The following is an 18149-nucleotide window of genomic DNA, read 5'->3' on the forward strand; positions in this document are numbered from 1 at the left end:
ACCTCCACTCTTTTCTTATCTTTAACTCATCCTTATTCCTTAGTTTTGCCATCATTGTTACTAATTCTATGCATTCTATCCATTTGTTCTGCCAAATTTCCTTTGTGGGTATCCCTTCTTCTTGCCTTTTTTTTTTTTTTTTTTTTTTGCATATACAATTCTAGGTGCAGTGGTTGCATGCAAAAAAATATTGAGTGCCTTTTTTGGAATGTCATCACCTATTATCTCTAATAGAAAGGCCTCTGGTATTTGGGGAAATGTGAGTTTGAGAATCTGTTTTTAATTCTGTGTGGATAATTTACATGAGCATATTTGCATGGCCACCACATATGGTTCAGGGTTCTCTCCACTTCGTGGCACTTCCAGCATAAAATAGACCCTTTTAAATACATTTTCACTAGTTTTTCTGGGTGTCAAGTACCACCAGTACATAATCTTTTGTAGGTTTACTTAATATGTTGTAAGCAATATCTATGGCCCATTTTGTCATTGGCCCATTTTGCCCCACACTTTCTAGGCAGAGGTCTCAAGTTCCAAGCCTGAGTACTCTTTCTTTTCCTCCCCAGAGCTTTCCCTATGAAAACCTGCTCTTTAAAACTGAAGTGCAACGAAAAGCAATTTGGGTTTTCTGTGGATTTCCGTTTCCTCCAATTCAGCTGTAAAGAGCAGGTTTTTCTGGGGAAAGCTCAGGAGCAGCAACAACAAAAAGAGCACTTGGACAGAGCTTTAAAGCATGGAGGGGAAGTAAGAGAAGGCTAGAGTGAAGAGAAAAACAACCTCCTCTCAGCACCCTAAACAAACTGTTTCCAGGAGTCCCTGAGGGAAGCCGTTACAGTTTAAAGTGCTATGATGCTGTTCTAAATGCATAGTGCAGATGGCTTCAAAGTTAGAAACGAGCTAAAGGTTCAGCACAAGCATTTAATAGAAACCTCTTTTCACTGTACTATGTTGAACAGCATAGGGTCTAAAAACAACAACAACAAGCAATATGAAATCCAGGTTCTAGCATACATAGGGTGCTGGTGGGAGCCATCAGAACCCTCATTCCCCACCTACAGTCCAAAATGACTACCCTGATCATGCAGCCTAGCCCTTAGCAGGGCAAATGATCTGTGTCTCAGTTTTAAAAACACATGCCATTTGATTCTCTGCCATAGTACATGTTTTTATTTTATCTTTTAATTTCTCTTGTTAGTATTGCCTCCAAAAGATCTGACAGTTACAGATGTGACTGACAAGACTGTCAACCTGGAATGGAAGAATGAAAATGTGGTCAATGAATACCTCATCACCTACATCCCTACCGGAACTGGTGGCTTAGACTTTGAGTTCAGAGTGCCTGGGAACCATACGTCAGCCACCATCCGAGAGCTGGAGCCTGGTGTGGAATACTTCATCCGTGTTTTTGCCATCCTGAAGAACAAGAAGAGCATCCCAATTAGTGCCCGTGTAGCCACTTGTAAGTACATTAAAGGCCAGCTGAGCCATTCAACTAACTTGCTTGTCTACAAAACACTTACCTTCCTGTAAAATCAGGATGGAATACATGGGTGCACTGCTGTTTGCTTCTATGTTATTGCTTCTATGCTATGAGCCCAGATGTAATTAAGTGGGTACTAGTTGGGGCAACCATCATTTCCCCTGGTTCAGAAATCCTTTCTCCAGTACTAGCCAAGTGCAAAACACATTTTATTTAGAAAAGGAGGCTGGTCCAGTAGGGTGAATGGGGCCTGACACTGCCCTGCCAGCTCTCACCTGCCTACCTTTTTTACTTAGGACCAGCCCAGAGGGTAGAACTGCCTATCAGCTTCCTCCTCCTAATTCTCTGTGTTGCCCCTTGCAGAACCAAGCAGGAAGGCACTTCATCAGAAAGCCTGAGTGAAGGCAATGCTCTTACTCTGGAATGACAACATGTAGGCAAAGGGGGGAAATGGGCCAAGGAGCAGAGCATGAAAAGATTTAAGCCATTTTTACAGCCGCCCCCCTCCTGCCCTGTTGATATTTTCACCCCCTCCCATTGCAAGAATCTCCTGATCTGATGTTTTCAGAAAAGAGGGGGTGGAAACTGCTCTTCTCTTCCACTCTTGACTGCCTGCCTGACTCTGTGTGTGGAGAGAGTCTTATCTATGTAGTGACTAGATGGCTGAGTGGGAGCTGTAACACTCATGCAAGCCAGAAGTTCTTTAGTTTGCAGTAGCTATTAGAAATAAAAGAAGCTATGCTTCACAGCTAGCTTCCGCGTTATTTATTCTCTGCTGAGTCTGGTGCTCACAATGCACAGTTGTGAGTCCAGTGCACTGAGACCTGCTTTCCAGAACTGGAAGGTCTCTGAAAGTGCTCCAGTTGCCTAGCCCAGTTGGGGCAGAATCAGTTATTGAGCCCAGTCACTGACATCGGTTGAAAGGCGTACTGACACGCCCCACCCCACATTGCAAACAGGAATGTGGCTCTTTGCAACCTTCCAATGAGTTGATGGATTTGGAGGAACTGCTTTGTTTCAGTCCTAAATCCTGGGCCTTCCTCAAGAATGACAGGGGGAAAGTTTGATAGTGTGTTCCCAGTATGTCGGATTTCTTCTTTGTAGCTTACTGGCTTTCAAGTAGTGTTCCAGCATATAGTGTTGGGAGTATTTCTATATATATTTTTAATGAATATGGTTTGAATGCTGAAGCCATGCCTCATGCATCTGCTTTCTGCTATTGCTTTCCAGATTTGCCCGCTCCAGATGGCTTGAAGTTCAAATCTATTAAAGAGACATCAGTAGAGGTGGAGTGGGACCCCCTGGACATCCCATTCAGTGGATGGGAGATTGTTTTTAACAGCCTGGTAAGGAAAGATATGACCTATGAGTGGGTCCCTTGTGATGTGAAGGGTCCTGGTTACATTTCTTCCTTCTTTAAATTCCAATTGTTTAACTTATGCATTGCAGAAGGAGGAAGACAATGTGGGAATCAGGAACAGTCTAAAGAAGCCTCAAACATCGTATCTGCAACCAGGCTTGGCACCAGGACAACAATATAATGTGTCTCTTTATGTTGTGAAGAATCAAACCAGAGGACCTGGCCTCTCCAGGGTAATAACAACAAGTAAGTAGCAACTGAATGTGATTAGCCTCTAGGTGACTGTGCCAGTTATTAGTTTGACTATTTAGTGAGTTGCTTCTCTTGTTTGTTGCGAGAAGAAAATAGATAACCTGGGAAGGTGAGCAAGCAGCAATGCTGAGAGAAAGCTAGAATGGATGGCATTTGCAGTGGATGACTGTAGCAACCGTCAAAACTGATAGTTGCTGCAATCTTCAAGAGGCTTCTCACCAAACAAAGGATGAGCAAGGTCATCAACAAAAACATAATGAAGTACTCTATATCCAAACCACAAGCATTATCACTGGAGAACATTTTAACACTAAAGACTACTTAGTTGATTTGAATCTATTTTTCCCAATAGAGACTGCAATTGCAGAATACTGAAAAATCAGTGCTCTTTCCATAGTGAGAAAATGAGATGCCAAGGTCTGACAGCAAACACTAGAGCCTGTGCTGTGAAAGGGAAGGGAGAAAACAAACCAGTCAAACCAACCTATTCCTCTTAACTTCCACTGCTGGAAAAGGGCCCATGCAAGAAGAGCTCCTTCTTCTCACCAGACACCCTGCCCCTCAACAGCTGCAGAACACTCCAGATAGCCCAACTCAAACTTGGGCAATATGAGACTGTCTTTATCTGACTCAGTCAAAGCCTTAACCTGCCCAAAAGCAGTTCATTTTAAAATTCAGGAGTTGGATAACTGGTGTATAATCTTATTTAAAGGGCCTGTTACTTTTTCTGTGCACATTGGTGTCTTCTGCGCAGCAAAGTTTCAAGCTGGGGGATTTAGAATTACAGAATCATAGAACTGTAGGGTTGGGAGGGACATCAATGGTTGACTAGTCCAACCCCCTGCAACACAAGAATCATATCTAAAGATTCATTGACAGATAGCCATCCAAACTCTGTTTGAAAACCTCAAATGAAGGAGAGTCCATGACTCCCCAAGGTAGTCCATTCCATTGTTAAACAGCTCTTACCACCAGAACTTTATTCCTAATGTTTAGTCAGATTCTCCTTTCTTGTAATATGAATCCGTTTGTTCAGATCCAACCCTCTGGAGCACCAGAAAATAAGCTTGGTCCACCTTCCGTGTTACAGACCTTCAAATATTTGAAGATGGCTATCATTTCACCTCTCAGTCTTTTCTTTCTGAACATACCCATCTCCCTTCTTTCTTTAAAGAAAGCTCCTCAAGTCTTTCCTGATCCTCTGGGGAATCTCTGGTCCACCCACTGGTCAGGTTTCACCCATTGGTCAGGAATCTCCTTAGAGCTCAAGGAACAAGATGAGGGATCTGGTTTCAGCAGGTCCACATGGGAAGAACCAAGTCTCCTCCTTGGAACTCCTGTGGTAGGACCACTTGGCACATGAGGATTCTTGGTTTAGGGCATGATAGCCAAGGAGCAAGTCATGGGAGTTGAAACCTTTCTCACATGTCCTCCCTCCTCACCTCCACAATGTAACGGGCAGCAATTGGAAAGATAATTTGCTTCTCAGAACTGCAGTCACCTAACCTCTCACATAGGTGGGACACGGGTGGCGCTGCGGGTTAAACCACAGAGCCTAGGGCTTGCCGATTGAAAGGTCGGTGGTTCGAATCCCCGCAACACGGTGAGCTCTCGTTGTTCGATCCCAGCTCCTGCCAACCTAGCAGTTCGAAAGCACGTCAAAGTGCAAGAAGATAAATAGGTACCGCTCCAGCGGGAAGGTAAACAGTGTTTCAGTGCACTGTTCTGGTTCGCCAGAAGTGGCTTAGTCATGCTGGCCACATGACGCAGAAGCTGCAAACCCGGCTCCCTTGGCCAATAAAGTGAGATGAGCGCCACAACCCCAGAGTCGTCTGCGACTGGACCTAACAGTCAGGGGTCCCTTTACCTTTAACCTCTCACATAGTGTGGGCTGCATCTAACAAGATGGCTACTCATTTCATAATGGGGAGGAGGCCTAATTGAAAGGCATGGGCTGGGGGCCCACTGACAGCCTCCTTCCAGATGCCCCACAAGAACTGGGAGCCAACACTGTTGGAGAGATTAGTGACATAATATTGACACACATTGGGATAGGAAAAGGAAGAGTACAATGGAACTGTGAAGGATGTAGAGCCATCCATTGAAAAAACTATCTCTCTGTATTTCTGTTGGGTCACCTTCCTGCTGTGTCTAGATTCTTACAGCAGTAAAGAGGAACAATAAAGGCACTTTATGTCACTGCAGTTCTCGTTGCTGCTGCAAAAAGAATATGGATTTCCCCAGAGGGTTAGTGAGTGGGCAGCAGTACTGAAGGGGGGGCGGGCTCTCTGCATGTGCCTGTAGCAACTGTCAGATTGAATAGCTGCTCACCACATGTGGAAAATATTTTATCAAGTTTTATATGTTTTATTAGATACAGTACAGTACAAAGAAAATTAGAAAATGTGGTAAATTAACTAGCCAGCTAATTAATTAATTAAATGAAAATGAAGACTGTTTTGAGATGGAGATGTATGGTCTCTGCACACCCCCACCCCAGATAATTTTTGCAATTCATTCAAATTTATTTTTGCACCCTTTAAAAAGCCTATTCATCAAGGAGTTGTATGGTATCCAAATATTCTAAATCCCTGTCTCATCCTTTTTCGTACTCAACAGAGCTTGATGCCCCCAGCCAGATCGAGGCAAATGATGTTACAGACACTACAGCACTGATCACATGGTTTAAACCATTGGCTGAGATTGATGGTGTTGAGCTGACTTTTGGGCCCAAGGATGTCCCAGGGGACCGAACAACCATCGACCTTTCAAAGGATGATAGCCAATACTCTATTGGGAATCTGAAACCACATACCGAATATGAGGTGACCCTAGTGTCCCGACGTGGGGATATGGAGAGTGACCCTGTGACGGAAACCTTTGTCACAGGTAATAAGTGGTCAGAGTTCTCCTTCCTACTTACCTACCTACCTACCTACCATGGTTTCCAGTGTGGCAGCGATGGATGCAATGGTGTCCTTGAATTATAACTTTGGTGCCAATACACCCACTGAGCTCCCTCTCACTCAATGCCCTTTTAGTCATGAGGTGGTGAGGAATTTACTTTTTTTCATCCCTTGAGAACTGCATAGAGCTGGGGGAGGAAGTTGGAAGACAGACACACTTTCCCACTTCCCTTTTCAGCTCTATGTGCTTGTCAAGTCTTGTATTAATTGTACTGGATCTGACTTTCTCCCAGATCACTTGGCAAAGCAAAGTGTATGATCAGAGCAAATTGGCAAACCATAAGCTACAAGTTGGGACCAGGCTGGTCTTCTCTTGCTGGAGTTCTTGCCTGAATAGCAGCTGATGACTTTTGCTCCTTTGGTCAATGGTTGGGACCAGAGTCGTCTTTTCCATTACCTGCTTCTACAGTTCCAGTTCAAGAACTCCAACAGGTAGTTGGAGCAGGGTGTCCTTTTCTGGCAAAGCAGCAGCAGCTGCTTCAGCCAATGGATGGGTCCAGGCTAGTCTCTTTCTTGACATGTTGTTCTTCCTGGGAGACAGGGGGAGCAGGCCCCCAGCGGGCCTTGATCTATTGGCTGATTGCAGAGGCCAGTGCGTGTTGCCCTTGAGCTCTGCAGGCTCAGAGCAGACTTCTACCAAGTACCAAATCCATTACTTTTAAAACTATCTACTTTCGGAGAATTGATTCAATCCTTTTTTTACTTTTCTGACAACAAATAACTGTCTTGGAACCATGGTGCACTGCAGAACATTATGGAGCAATCCACGGGGCACATTCAGTGTACTAGTTAAGCCTTTGAGCATCACTATTGCTCCACATGAACTGCAGATGTGCACCAAAGCTCACCCAAAGTGCATCTGCAGACACACTTCTCTGGAAATGCTTGGGAGTACTGGGAATACTGGTGTGCACCACATTGAGGAATCTCTTGAGAATCTTCTGAGGAACACCAAGGCACCCTGGGATTTAATCCAGAAACCGCTGCTCTATCACAAGGGAGGGGAACTTGTAGTCCTGCAGTCTGCAGATGTTGTTGAATGCCAATCCCTTTCAGTACCAACCAGCATGGCTAATGGTTAGTGTTCACTGGGATTGTAGTGTAGCAACACTTGAAGGGCTACAGATTTCCTATCTATGCTAACATACCAAGCTTGAAAGTATTGGGTTGTATCCAACTAGGTTCTACTCAGGGTAGACCCACTGAAATGAATGAACCTGTTAGTCATGTCCATTAATGCCAATGAGTCTACTGTAAGTAGGCTTGGCATTGGGCAGAAACCACTGTGCTGTTAGAAAGAGATAGTTCATAAATGCTGAACCAAATCTGAACAGAGCAGAAGGAAGTTTGCCCATCACTAATGGGGAACATGTCCTAACATTTGTTAAGCCCAAAGCTTCCCCTGCAGTTCTGCATACACAAACTTTGCTAACAGTTAACCATCTTCCTTCTTCTGCCCAGAACTGGATGCTCCCAAAAATCTGAAACACCTGTCTCAGACAGACAGCACCATCACCCTGGAATGGAAGAACAGCCAAGCAACACCGGAAGCTTACAGAATTAAGTATGCCCCCATTTCTGGTGGAGATCATGCTGAAGTCACAGTACCCAGAAGTGACCAAGCCACAACCAAAGCTACACTCACAGGTATGGTTCACCTGTTGGACCAAATGTCTATATAAGTTGCATGGCCTCAGGCTTGGATTGCATTCTTAAGACTACAAATCTTATCATGCAGGGCTAGTTATAAGACTACAAATCCTATCATGCTGTGGCATTCACAAGTTCTTAATCTCTTTTATTAAATAAAAGAGGGGGACACCTTTTTGACTGACAGAGATGGCAAAACATATATGTTTAATATAAAAGATAAATAATTGCACTTTTAAAATCTTCACAACTAAGGTTTTATTCCTATGAAAATGTATACTTGTTTAATATATTAATTGATTGATTTAAGAACATATAATTAATTGAAACTTCTTTCATCAAATGGCAAAATGAATAAAGAGCTATTTCTGTTGTTGCTGTTGTTGTTTAGGTCTCAGGCCAGGAACAGAATATGGCATTGGAGTGACAGCTGTGAAGCAGGACAAAGAGAGCTCTCCTTCCACTATTAATGCTGGAACTGGTAGGAAAATGTCTCATCCTCTTTATAAGAGGAAACAAATTGCCTGCCAGGAACCCCGGGGCTGTGGATTGTATGTGTAGCCAGGCTTCAGTGCCCTCTTCAGACACAGAAAGGAATAGCAGCAGTGATCGACTAGCAGTACAAAGCCTTTGGATTGTCCAGATTTGATATAAATACTTTCTCCATCTTTCCCAGCTTAAGATACTGATGCCTGGGTTCCTGAGCCACAGAATACATTATGCAGGTCTTGATTCAAGTATTGTCACCCAGGGCTGCAGCATGACCCTGACTGTGACAGTCTCCATTAAACACTCAGTATTACAGGAGTAATGAAGCTTTTCCAGCTCAAGGGATGCTTCCCCTCAGGGGCATCCCTTTTAGAGATGCACGCTAGTAGTGGGTGTGGCCAGAGACAAAAGGTAGGCTCCATTCCAGCTTTGCAGAAGTGAGAGGTTTCTAAACACACACATACCTTTCAACATCCTCCATCCAGAGAAGAAAGGGGAATAATCACAATCCAATGTCACATACGATTCAGGCAAAAGCACTTGAAAAAGTCACAGGGCAATGCTGCTGAGAGATGGGCATTGAGGAGAAGGTATGGCCTGGGGAGGAGTCCATGCCCTGGGGAGGAGTCCTGTGGGCTGGATAGAGAGGCTTGGAGGGCCACATTTGGCCCCTGGGCCCTAGAAAAATAAGGGGAGCCAGTGAAAACAGGAATCATTATAAGTATTATTATCATTTATTTTTGCTCTAATGGGCTGGCAGTTAGTGAGACTGTAGACCATCACCACAGCCCACTTAAACCAGGACTTGCATGTATAGTTGGGGTTCCCTTCTTGTGATATTGGTTTCCAAAACTTTTAGACAGACCTCTTTGAAACCCACATTTTCCCCATTTGTATGGAACCCTGAGCCAAATAGTGGTATGGTGCAAATAAGCAAATGTGCAGGTTTCCAGAGAGGAGATCATGGCTGCCTTACACCTCCCTGCTCACTTTGCTGCTATGCTTAGCTAAACTGTGGTTTGGCTTAGAGGGTCATTCAAACCTGGGCTTGTGCTTTAACTCTCTCCACAAGCTGTAAACTATAGAGCAAACCTGTATGAGCTCGTGGTCTGTTTGGAAAGAGCTAAATCCTGGCTCAATGCTTGGATGACATGCTGAGCCAAACCATGGCTTAGTTTGGCACAGCACAGCACCAAAATGGCTGGGGAGAAGCAAATTGGCTTCATTCTCCTGTCAGGGAGCCTACGTGTTTGCTTATTACATACAAACCCGGCCAGTGTTTTTGTTGGATGCAGTGTGCATTCACATAGGAAGTGCTAAATTACCTTGGGCACCAGGTGAATGAACATTCAGAATATCCCACATACTTTCCCAAATGATTTTTCTGCACTCTTAAGAGTACAACTCACATTATCTAGATTAGAACCAATACCTTTTTCAATGCAGAGAGAACTACAGAGAACAAAGTTCCCAGGACTGAACTAGACCAGTGATTTCAAAAAATGGATAAATATTGTGCCAACGTTCTGCGGATATATGTACATTTCAAAATTGCAGAGAGAGCTTGCTAGGCTCTGTCATGCATAAAGCCACGTAAATTTGGAGCACACTGCACTCTTTCCTCCTGTATCAGCAAATTTCTAACTGGCACTCTGCCTGTCCTGGAATAGAGAGGGGAGTCAGAAAACTGGTATGTGGGTAGGGCTGTTTACCTCCCTCTTGAAGCCACTTCTGAAGAGGACATTGGCATGGACTAAAAAGTTTCTTTCAAATCACTAATAGTGGTGGTCAACCAGTGGTTGTCACTAGGCCAGGTCTGAACTGCAGGCCATCTGCTCACCACTGTATCTTATATCAGGAAATGTGTCCCAAAAGCGCATACAAAATTGCAGCCAAGCAACAGGATCTATCTAAGGGTTTGCAGAGGCAACACTGTTTGCGCAACTAACAATTTCATCATAGGGCAGGGATGGGGAACCCTTTTCAGCCCGAGGGCCACATTCCCTTCTGAGCAACCTTTTGAGGGCCACAGGTCTATGGAGTCAGGGCCAGATACAGAAGTATGTTGAAAGGCAATTGTAAATGCCACCATTATACAGTTTCTAGACACACATACCCCTCCATCTCCTCCATGTAGGCAGTCTGATAATTGCATTATTAGAGTTCAAGGAAGACACATTTTCACCAGGCAGAAAGACTCGAGGAGTTTGTGAAGCAAGACTAGTGAGGGGTGTGCCCTGGGAAGTATCCCAGTCTTGAGGGTTGGAGAGAGAGGCCTTGAGGCCTGTGTTCAGATCTCCAGCCTGAGGTTTCCCAAACCTGCCAAAGGGGATTCAAAGATTTTAAAAGAATGGTATTACTCTTTGAATATCCATGGGATTGTTACACTGAAGAGGATAAATACTTACTAGATGTAATGTGTTTAAGGGTACAGTATGGTCACATTAGCTGCTTAAAATGCACTGAGGTCATTTTGCCCTTGCTGCAATTCAAACGTTGGTGACATGGCTGAGATGGCAATGAGGGGGGGGTGTCAAAACCTGTCCCCCCATGGGACCACTGCATGGGCCTGGATACCTGGCCACAGTGCTGCCCACCACAGAAGGTGAGCGGACTTGTACCATACTGTTCACTTTGGGGGGGTATCTGTACCCAACATGCGTTACATTTTTTGCTTCCACACCCCTGCAACCCCCACAACCCTTTTGCAACCGTTTCAGTAATATAGGAGGAAACGTTTCTTAAGCAATACAGTACCAAATGTTTGGGAATCTTCCAATAACAGTTCTCAGAAGAAGGGGACTCAATCTCTCTCTGCACTTTTTACACAGCTTGTAGTCCAGAAGAACAGGATCAACAGAATATACTGCTCCATCTCCACCCAAACACAATTGTCCATTAACTGAGCCTTGTTAAATAGATTGATCTACATGGCCCAAAATGGTCCCTCAACTCTACAATTCTCTTATTTATCTTTGCACACAGATCTGGATCGTCCCAAGGACTTGGAAATCACTGATCCTACCGAGACAACTCTCACTTTGCGGTGGAAAATACCCCGGGCTAAAATTGATCGTTATCGCCTTACTTACATGACCCCTGATGGGAGGAAGAATGAAATGGAGATTCCTGCCGATAGCACATCTCACATCCTAAGGTCCCTAGATGCTGGGACAGAGTACACCATCAACCTTGTGGCAGAGAAGGGCAGGCACAAGAGCAAGCCTGCAACAGTGGTTGGCTCTACTGGTACGTGCCTTGTGTTTGCATCTCCCCAAATAGGTTCTTGGATTGCACAATGGTTTACAGCACATGGCTGAGGGCCTGAAGCCAATAGCCCCTTGTACACTGACCCTTTGGCTCTGACCCTTCAGTTCATGCCTCCAACCAAATTGTAGGCTTAAATTGCTATAGGGTGTGGGTACAGCAGACAAAAAAAAAAAAAGACAGGCAGCCCATAATATACCTTTTCTGTCATCAGCCCCACTTACCTCTTGCTCCAGCTTATGTTTGCATCATTTTAATGTTTCAAGAGTTCCAGTGGACAGGCACATGAGCAGCAAATGTGCTTTGACCCCAAAGATGAGCCCTGTAATATGCCTCTTTTGCCAAGGATGGAACCAGGACACTGTGCAGTTATTTGCATGGCGATTCAAGCTGCCACATTAAATAGTCTTCTAGATTGACTTGGGACAGGTTAGGGACACTGAACTTACCCCTATTCACACCTTAAATTTAAAGCACTATGATACAACTTTAAATAGCCAATTTAAAAACAATCTGGGAACTGTAATTCATTATGGGTGCTGACATTTCTTAGGAGACCCCCCCCCCCCGTCCCCTTGCAGAGCTACAGTTTCTAGAGTGGTCTAACAATCAACTTCTCTTCACTGGGAAGTCTGGGACTGGTAGCTTTGTGGGAAGCTATGACTGTTTAACATGGTGCTATAGTGCTCTAAATGTATGGTGTGAATATGGCCCTTGTCATGCAAAAGCTCATTCACTGGGAGAGAAACCATCAAAGGCACAAGCTTACATCTGATTAATGTTTGCAGCCATAAATATGATAACAGCATCTTCTTTCTAGGAAAGAACTTTTCAGGAATGAGTTTCCCAGCCACTCCAAGTCTTTAGCTCCAGTTTTGGTGGTCTGTGCAGCTAAAGAAGTAACAAGATCAAAGTTTCCTTCTGTACATAGTTACAAGATGTGCCTTGATATTCAGATTAGTGTCTGGATGTTAATGAAATCCCAATTGTTCCTTTTATGTTCTAGCAATAAAAAATAGAGTTCTTTGATGGTGGGGGACTGGCATGGGCAGCTCATTAACACCACATGGAAGGTTTTTTCTTCACCTCTATAGTCCCATCTGGTTTTGAGAACCCAGGACAGTGAAATGCAGATGTTCCCCAAATTAGCACATGCTCCACATTTCCCCCATTTAGGTATTGAGTACTTAGGGACCACAAGGAAGGGAAAGGGCTTTCTTCTATAGTCTCATCTCCAATACGAATCATTTGAAAATTTCAAGGCAGACAGTTTCTTTTAACCATCTGCCAAGGCAAAACTCTAAAAAATGCACATGCTATAAATAACTGGAATCTCTCTGCATGAAATAAATTATTGGGTACGTAAAGGTCTATTGTGTGAAAGGGATGGTGGGAAGGTATTCATTGCTCTCATCTTGCCTAGTTTTATCTGTCAACTTCTATATGAGGAAGGTCCAGATTCTGACGGGCATTTCCATTCCTGCTCAGTGGTAGGACACCTGATTTGCATGCAGAAGACTGCACATTCAACCCCTGGCATCTCTAGCTAGGGCTGGGAGAGACTCCTGCCTGAAGTCCTGGACAGCCATTGCCAGTGTAAACTCTATACAGAGTAGATTGAGCAATTGTATAAGGCAGCTTCCCATCTTCCAGGAGAAAGGGCTGTAGCTCTGTGGTAGAGCACATGCTTTGCATGTAGAAATTCCCAGCTTCAATCCCCCAGAATTTCCAGGTAGGGCTATAAGAGACTCTGGCCTGAAACCCTGGAGAACTGTTGCCAGTCAGTGAGTTGTATTGAACTGGGAGCACGCATGCCCATTTAGATCAAGGAATCCAAGTTAGGCATGTTCATTAATTACAGTAGGTCTACTCTGAATAGGACTTACATTGGTCACAACACTATGTAGACAATACTGAGTTAGATGGGCCAAAGGTCTGACACAGTAAAAGCCAGCTTCCTGTGTTCCATATTCTTCTAGGGATTGTATAAATGAGGTCTGAGCAAAAGTTGTATAAACAAGTGAGCTCAGATGTCCAAATCTGGACATTTCTGGCATCAAAGCCTAAACCACCTAGGGTTTTCTTGTTTTTTATTTATCAGTGATCATCAGCCCAGAGTTATTTCTTCCCCACCCACCTCTTCCTGTCAACTATAGGGGGCTCTGAGTGCCCGAGCACCCACACCACAGGGCCCCTGACTCAACTTCTGGTGCCTCATGAAGCACCGGAAGTCATGTCCGAGGCCTTGTGAGACCTCAGAGATGCCGTCCTAGGCTTGTGAGGTCTCAGAACCTGACTTCCGATGCCACGGGAAATCGGGTTCTGAGGCCGGGGAATGTGTGTGACGTAATGATGTCACATTGCAATGTGACATCATGACGTCACGTGCACTGGGCACCCATAACCTGGGGCCCAAGTTTGTTCCGGGGAAGTACTGATAAGTACAGGAGCTCTTGCATCAAAGTTCTGCTAGCCGCTGTTCTGTCTCCCTCTGCCTCCAAGTGAAGTTGTGCTTGTCCCAATATATAAGCACCAGGAGGACCATTCAAACAAGGGCCCAGAAGGATGCTGGGATGTGACTCAGGGAGGTGATGGTTCCCTTATTATATTCCCTTGATTGCCTCTAAGGCAAGGAATCTTCCATCCTGAGCCAAATCATACAAGACATGTTGCTTCACCCCTTCTGCTGTGAAATGACACTGAGTCCCTTTGTTCTCCTTTAGCATCAGGCAGCTTGAGTAACCCAGGCTTGGCTTTCTGAATTGGCTTCTGTAATTCTTAAGTTGATGTCCCCCAGGAACAACCCATGGAAGCAAAGATGGGGGCAATTTGATAGCATTCCTCCAAAGCAAAACATGAGTGGGCTTTTAAGAGCTGCAGCCGATGTCAGTCACACTCTGGGAAATAAGGAGCATGAATAACTTAGGTACATTGATTTTAGTGGGTCTACTCTTAGCAGAACTTAGTTGGATTTGTTTTGTGGGATTGGGGTAATAGAAAAAGAAATGGTATGAATAGTTCCAAGGCCCTGATCCAGATTAAGTGAGATGGTCTCAAATCCCACTGTAACAACAGGGATTTAAATTGCATTTCCTCCTTGAAGCTCAGGGTGACACACATTCCCTGCCCCACCAGTGTTGTCTTCACAACATCCCTGTGTGGTAGGGTAGACTTAGCTTCATAGCTGCAGCTTAGGATTTGAACCTGAGTCTCCCCCACCCTTTTTCTGGCATGCCAATCACTAGGACACACTGACTCTCCTTCTGGTTAACTCCTTCTGCTCAAGGACCACAGACAGACTGAAGTATAGTTCCATTTGAGACAAAGACAGTCAAAGTTCTACTTGTTTTCATTAACATCAGTAAAAATGCTTCATACTCTTCACCTCCTCAGCAGCAGGAAGTTCCCACTCCATTGTAAAGGGTTGGCTGAGTCCTGGGAGATAGAAAACCACTGCATCTAGGCCCTGTGCTGTCAATACTAACAGCCACTCCCTGAGGTTTCAGATCCATCTCTTTAGGTAGAAAAGAAGACAGATTTACCCCAGTCAGCATCCAGGAAAGCATTCCCATCTGGTATGATTTAGGGAGATAGGAAGCTGCCCTAAAGTGAAGCAGACCCTTGGTCCATCTAGCACACTATTGTCCCCAATTGCCTGGTAATAGCTGTCCACTCAGGACACATTCGTTGCCCTACTTGGAGATGTTCGGGGTTGAATCTGGGACCTTCTGCATGCAAGGCAGATGTTCTCCCGCTGAGCTATGGCTGAAGTAACAGTGAGGGATCACATTTAAATTCTTTATAGCATTCATATTCTCAATATGAACAATATGAACCATATATAGAAATGGCAGCCGCAGAAGCTGGAGGCTTTGCTTAGAGTATAATAAATAGAGGAATTTCATTTTTGGAAGGAATGTTTATAGCCAGATATCTGTTGTCCATCCAAGAAGCTCTTAACTCAAGACTGTATTTATTCTTTTCTTAATCTACCTGCTATGCCTGGCTACTGTCGCCTCATCTAGGCCCCTATATTTCTCATATTTATTATATTTCTACTCCATTCTTCCTTTTAGAGAGCTCAGAATAGCTACATGTAGCTCTCAGTCCAAGCTCATGCCTGCTTTGCTTTGGCAATGTTATAGAAACAGATCGTGCACTGGGTTGTTACTAGGATGGGGAAGAAACAGGATTCAGTTTGCATTTAAAGATAAACCTGCCAAATTCACACTTTCCCAAAATAATGTGAATTGAAGCACAACCATCAAAATCCATACTGCTCTGAATCTTGTGGTGTAGTTCCCCAGCCAAAAAATGTGTACAAATATGCATATACTAGTATAATGTGTACAGGAGCATGCATATTAGTAAAAATAACATACAAAAATGCATTATATTAGGAAAATCTCTTTTCTTAGTTGCTGAAAGCATGACATTTTTCCCATTTAACCACTGTATCCCAGAAAATATGAAATTGATGTTCACTATGAAAACAGGACTCTCTCCCCTTGCCAATAGAAGACAACTAATATGGAGATATAGGGAGCACTATCCACTCCCTTCCTTGAAAACACAGGAGTCAAATCCTCGGGGCTGTGGGGGCTTTGGTCCCCACAATAAAATATTTACCTCATTTACCTCATTCGTTACTGCATTCCTGTAATAGCTTTGGGGGAGCAAATATTGAATTGTTAATGGTTACTGTAAAGCAGCAGACTATATGTGTGTGTCTTGCAAAATGAATTTCAGATGGAAATCAGTCCCTGAATTGCCTTTTTAGATCCCACAGCTTAACATTCTTGCTTGCTAGAAAGCTATAGCTTTACTGAGGCTATCAAGGTTTATAGGTGGTTTCGCTGATGTCTACTTCCTCAGCTGTGTTCCTGAATCTCCTTTGGAAATCTTATCCCCAGGTTGTCTCCTAGGACATATAGCTCTTGAAGTGTGTGTATAAGTGAAAGGGAGATGGGCTCATAAATACGTAACCAGGTAAAAATGGAACTCATTATCATGAAAGCTTTGAGACAGGCGGTACCTCATCACTCCTTTGCTTGCTTGCTTTGACCTTCAAATCTGATTAACCAATTTGGCTCTCTGTCCTTTATATCTAGAAAAAGAGCCTGAGCTGGGGAATTTATCAGTCTCAGAGGTTCACTGGGATGGATTCCAGCTCACCTGGACAGCTGGAGAAGGGGCCTTTGAGAACTTTGTCATGCAGGTGCAGGAGCCAAACCAGCCAGAAAATGGACATAATATCACCATCCCAGGCTATTTGCGATTTGCGAATCTTACTGGCCTCCTGCCAAGCACTCTTTACACTATCACTCTCTATGGTGTGACTCGGGGCTACAGAACAAAGCCCCTTTCAGTTGAATCCATGACAGGTATCTTCTTCTCTTTTTTTGCATCTGCTCACATGTTTCAGCCACCATTTCTTGCTTCCTTCCTTCCTTCCTTTGCAGAAAGAGAGAGAATGGCATCTGCTCAACCCTGCATTGTTTCCATCCCTCCCTAATGACGAGCAAATCTCCTGTAGGTTGACTATTTCATTTCATGGTAACCCGTGGAACCACTTTCTGACATGCTACTTGCTTCCCTGCTATTTTCGTCTAAAAAACAGAGACAGGGGTTTATCATTTGTGATGCTTTCCTTATTTGAAGAACATCCCTAGCAGAATATTGAGGAACTGAGTGAAAGGAACTGAGGCTTGGCTGTAGATTAAAGTAATCTTCCAGCATGAAAACCATAGTCCTAAATCTATGCTCGAAGGCACTTTCCTCTGCATTTAATTTCTTTTATAATCATCTGTATTCTGAAGATCTCCAGGCAGCATAATATGCCTCTTCTTCCACTCCATATGCTATCAGCTCAGTACAGTATTTACCAAGGTTCCTTGCAAGTGTTTCAAAAATGTGCAGCTATTTCCTGAGAGTTTTCTCCCAGCTTAGTTTGTGTGTGTGTGTGTGTGTGTGTGTGATCTAACAGATATTATTGCAACTTTCCCCTCTAGAGTTGTGCGTAGGAGGAGTCTCAAAATCATTCCTAGGGAGCTGCTCTGCATTCTGCTTCTACGCATGGGGGCCTTGATTATCTTCGACATCTATTTTGCATTGGCTTTTAGCTTCTTTCCTTATTTGCTTGCTTGAGCTGGTCTCTCCCCCATTTCATCTCCTGCATTGTTCAGCTCGGGACTTGAAGTCAAATAGAACAGACTTTGAACTTTCAGTTAAAATCAAAATTAAAATCAAATTCAATGTTGTTTCCCTTCTTCAGCGATGAAGCCCGAAGTCAGCAACTTAACAGTTTGGGGCATCACCCCTGAAGGCTTCAATCTCTCCTGGATCACCACCAAAGGAAACTTCGAGAGCTTTATCATTGAAATTATTGATTCCAACAGGTTGCTGGAACCCATGGAATACAACATCTCAGGCCATTTAAAGGCTGCTCATATCTCAGGGCTGTCCCCTAAAACTAATTTCATTATCTACCTCTATGGAGTTACTCGTGGTTTCCGTACTCAGGCATTAAGCGCTACAGCTACTACAGGTATATGATCCTACCTCATGTGTATCATGTGTTATTCAGTTTCCTTTTCAAGACCGTCCTTAACCTCAGCACCATTTACTCTTTCACACTTCCTATTGCCTTCTGGTGAGTTGCAGAAATGGACAACCCAAATTGTAA

At 44.0% G+C, this 18149-nt stretch overlaps 1 protein-coding gene across 6 annotated transcripts in view; it reads left to right on the forward strand.

Moving 5' to 3' along the window:
* Window positions 1-18149, forward strand: part of TNC (tenascin C) — an 81417-nt gene that overhangs the window by 32119 nt on the left and 31149 nt on the right. For 4 of the 6 annotated variants that reach the window (XM_081896260.1, XM_081896261.1, XM_081896262.1 and 1 more), the window contains exons 4-12: window positions 1196-1459; window positions 2711-2826; window positions 2930-3086; window positions 5712-5981; window positions 7520-7705; window positions 8100-8189; window positions 11183-11446; window positions 16576-16848; window positions 17739-18011. In XM_081896260.1, the coding sequence (XP_081752386.1) occupies window positions 1196-1459; window positions 2711-2826; window positions 2930-3086; window positions 5712-5981; window positions 7520-7705; window positions 8100-8189; window positions 11183-11446; window positions 16576-16848; window positions 17739-18011 (1893 nt within the window). The remainder of the gene's footprint in view (window positions 1-1195; window positions 1460-2710; window positions 2827-2929; window positions 3087-5711; window positions 5982-7519; window positions 7706-8099; window positions 8190-11182; window positions 11447-16575; window positions 16849-17738; window positions 18012-18149) is intronic. The other 2 variants (XM_081896264.1, XM_081896265.1) reach the window with 1 other exon arrangement.

The sequence above is a fragment of the Podarcis melisellensis genome (assembly GCF_964234715.1).
Source record: "Podarcis melisellensis genome assembly, chromosome: Z".
Classification (NCBI taxonomy): Eukaryota; Metazoa; Chordata; class Lepidosauria; order Squamata; family Lacertidae; genus Podarcis; species Podarcis melisellensis.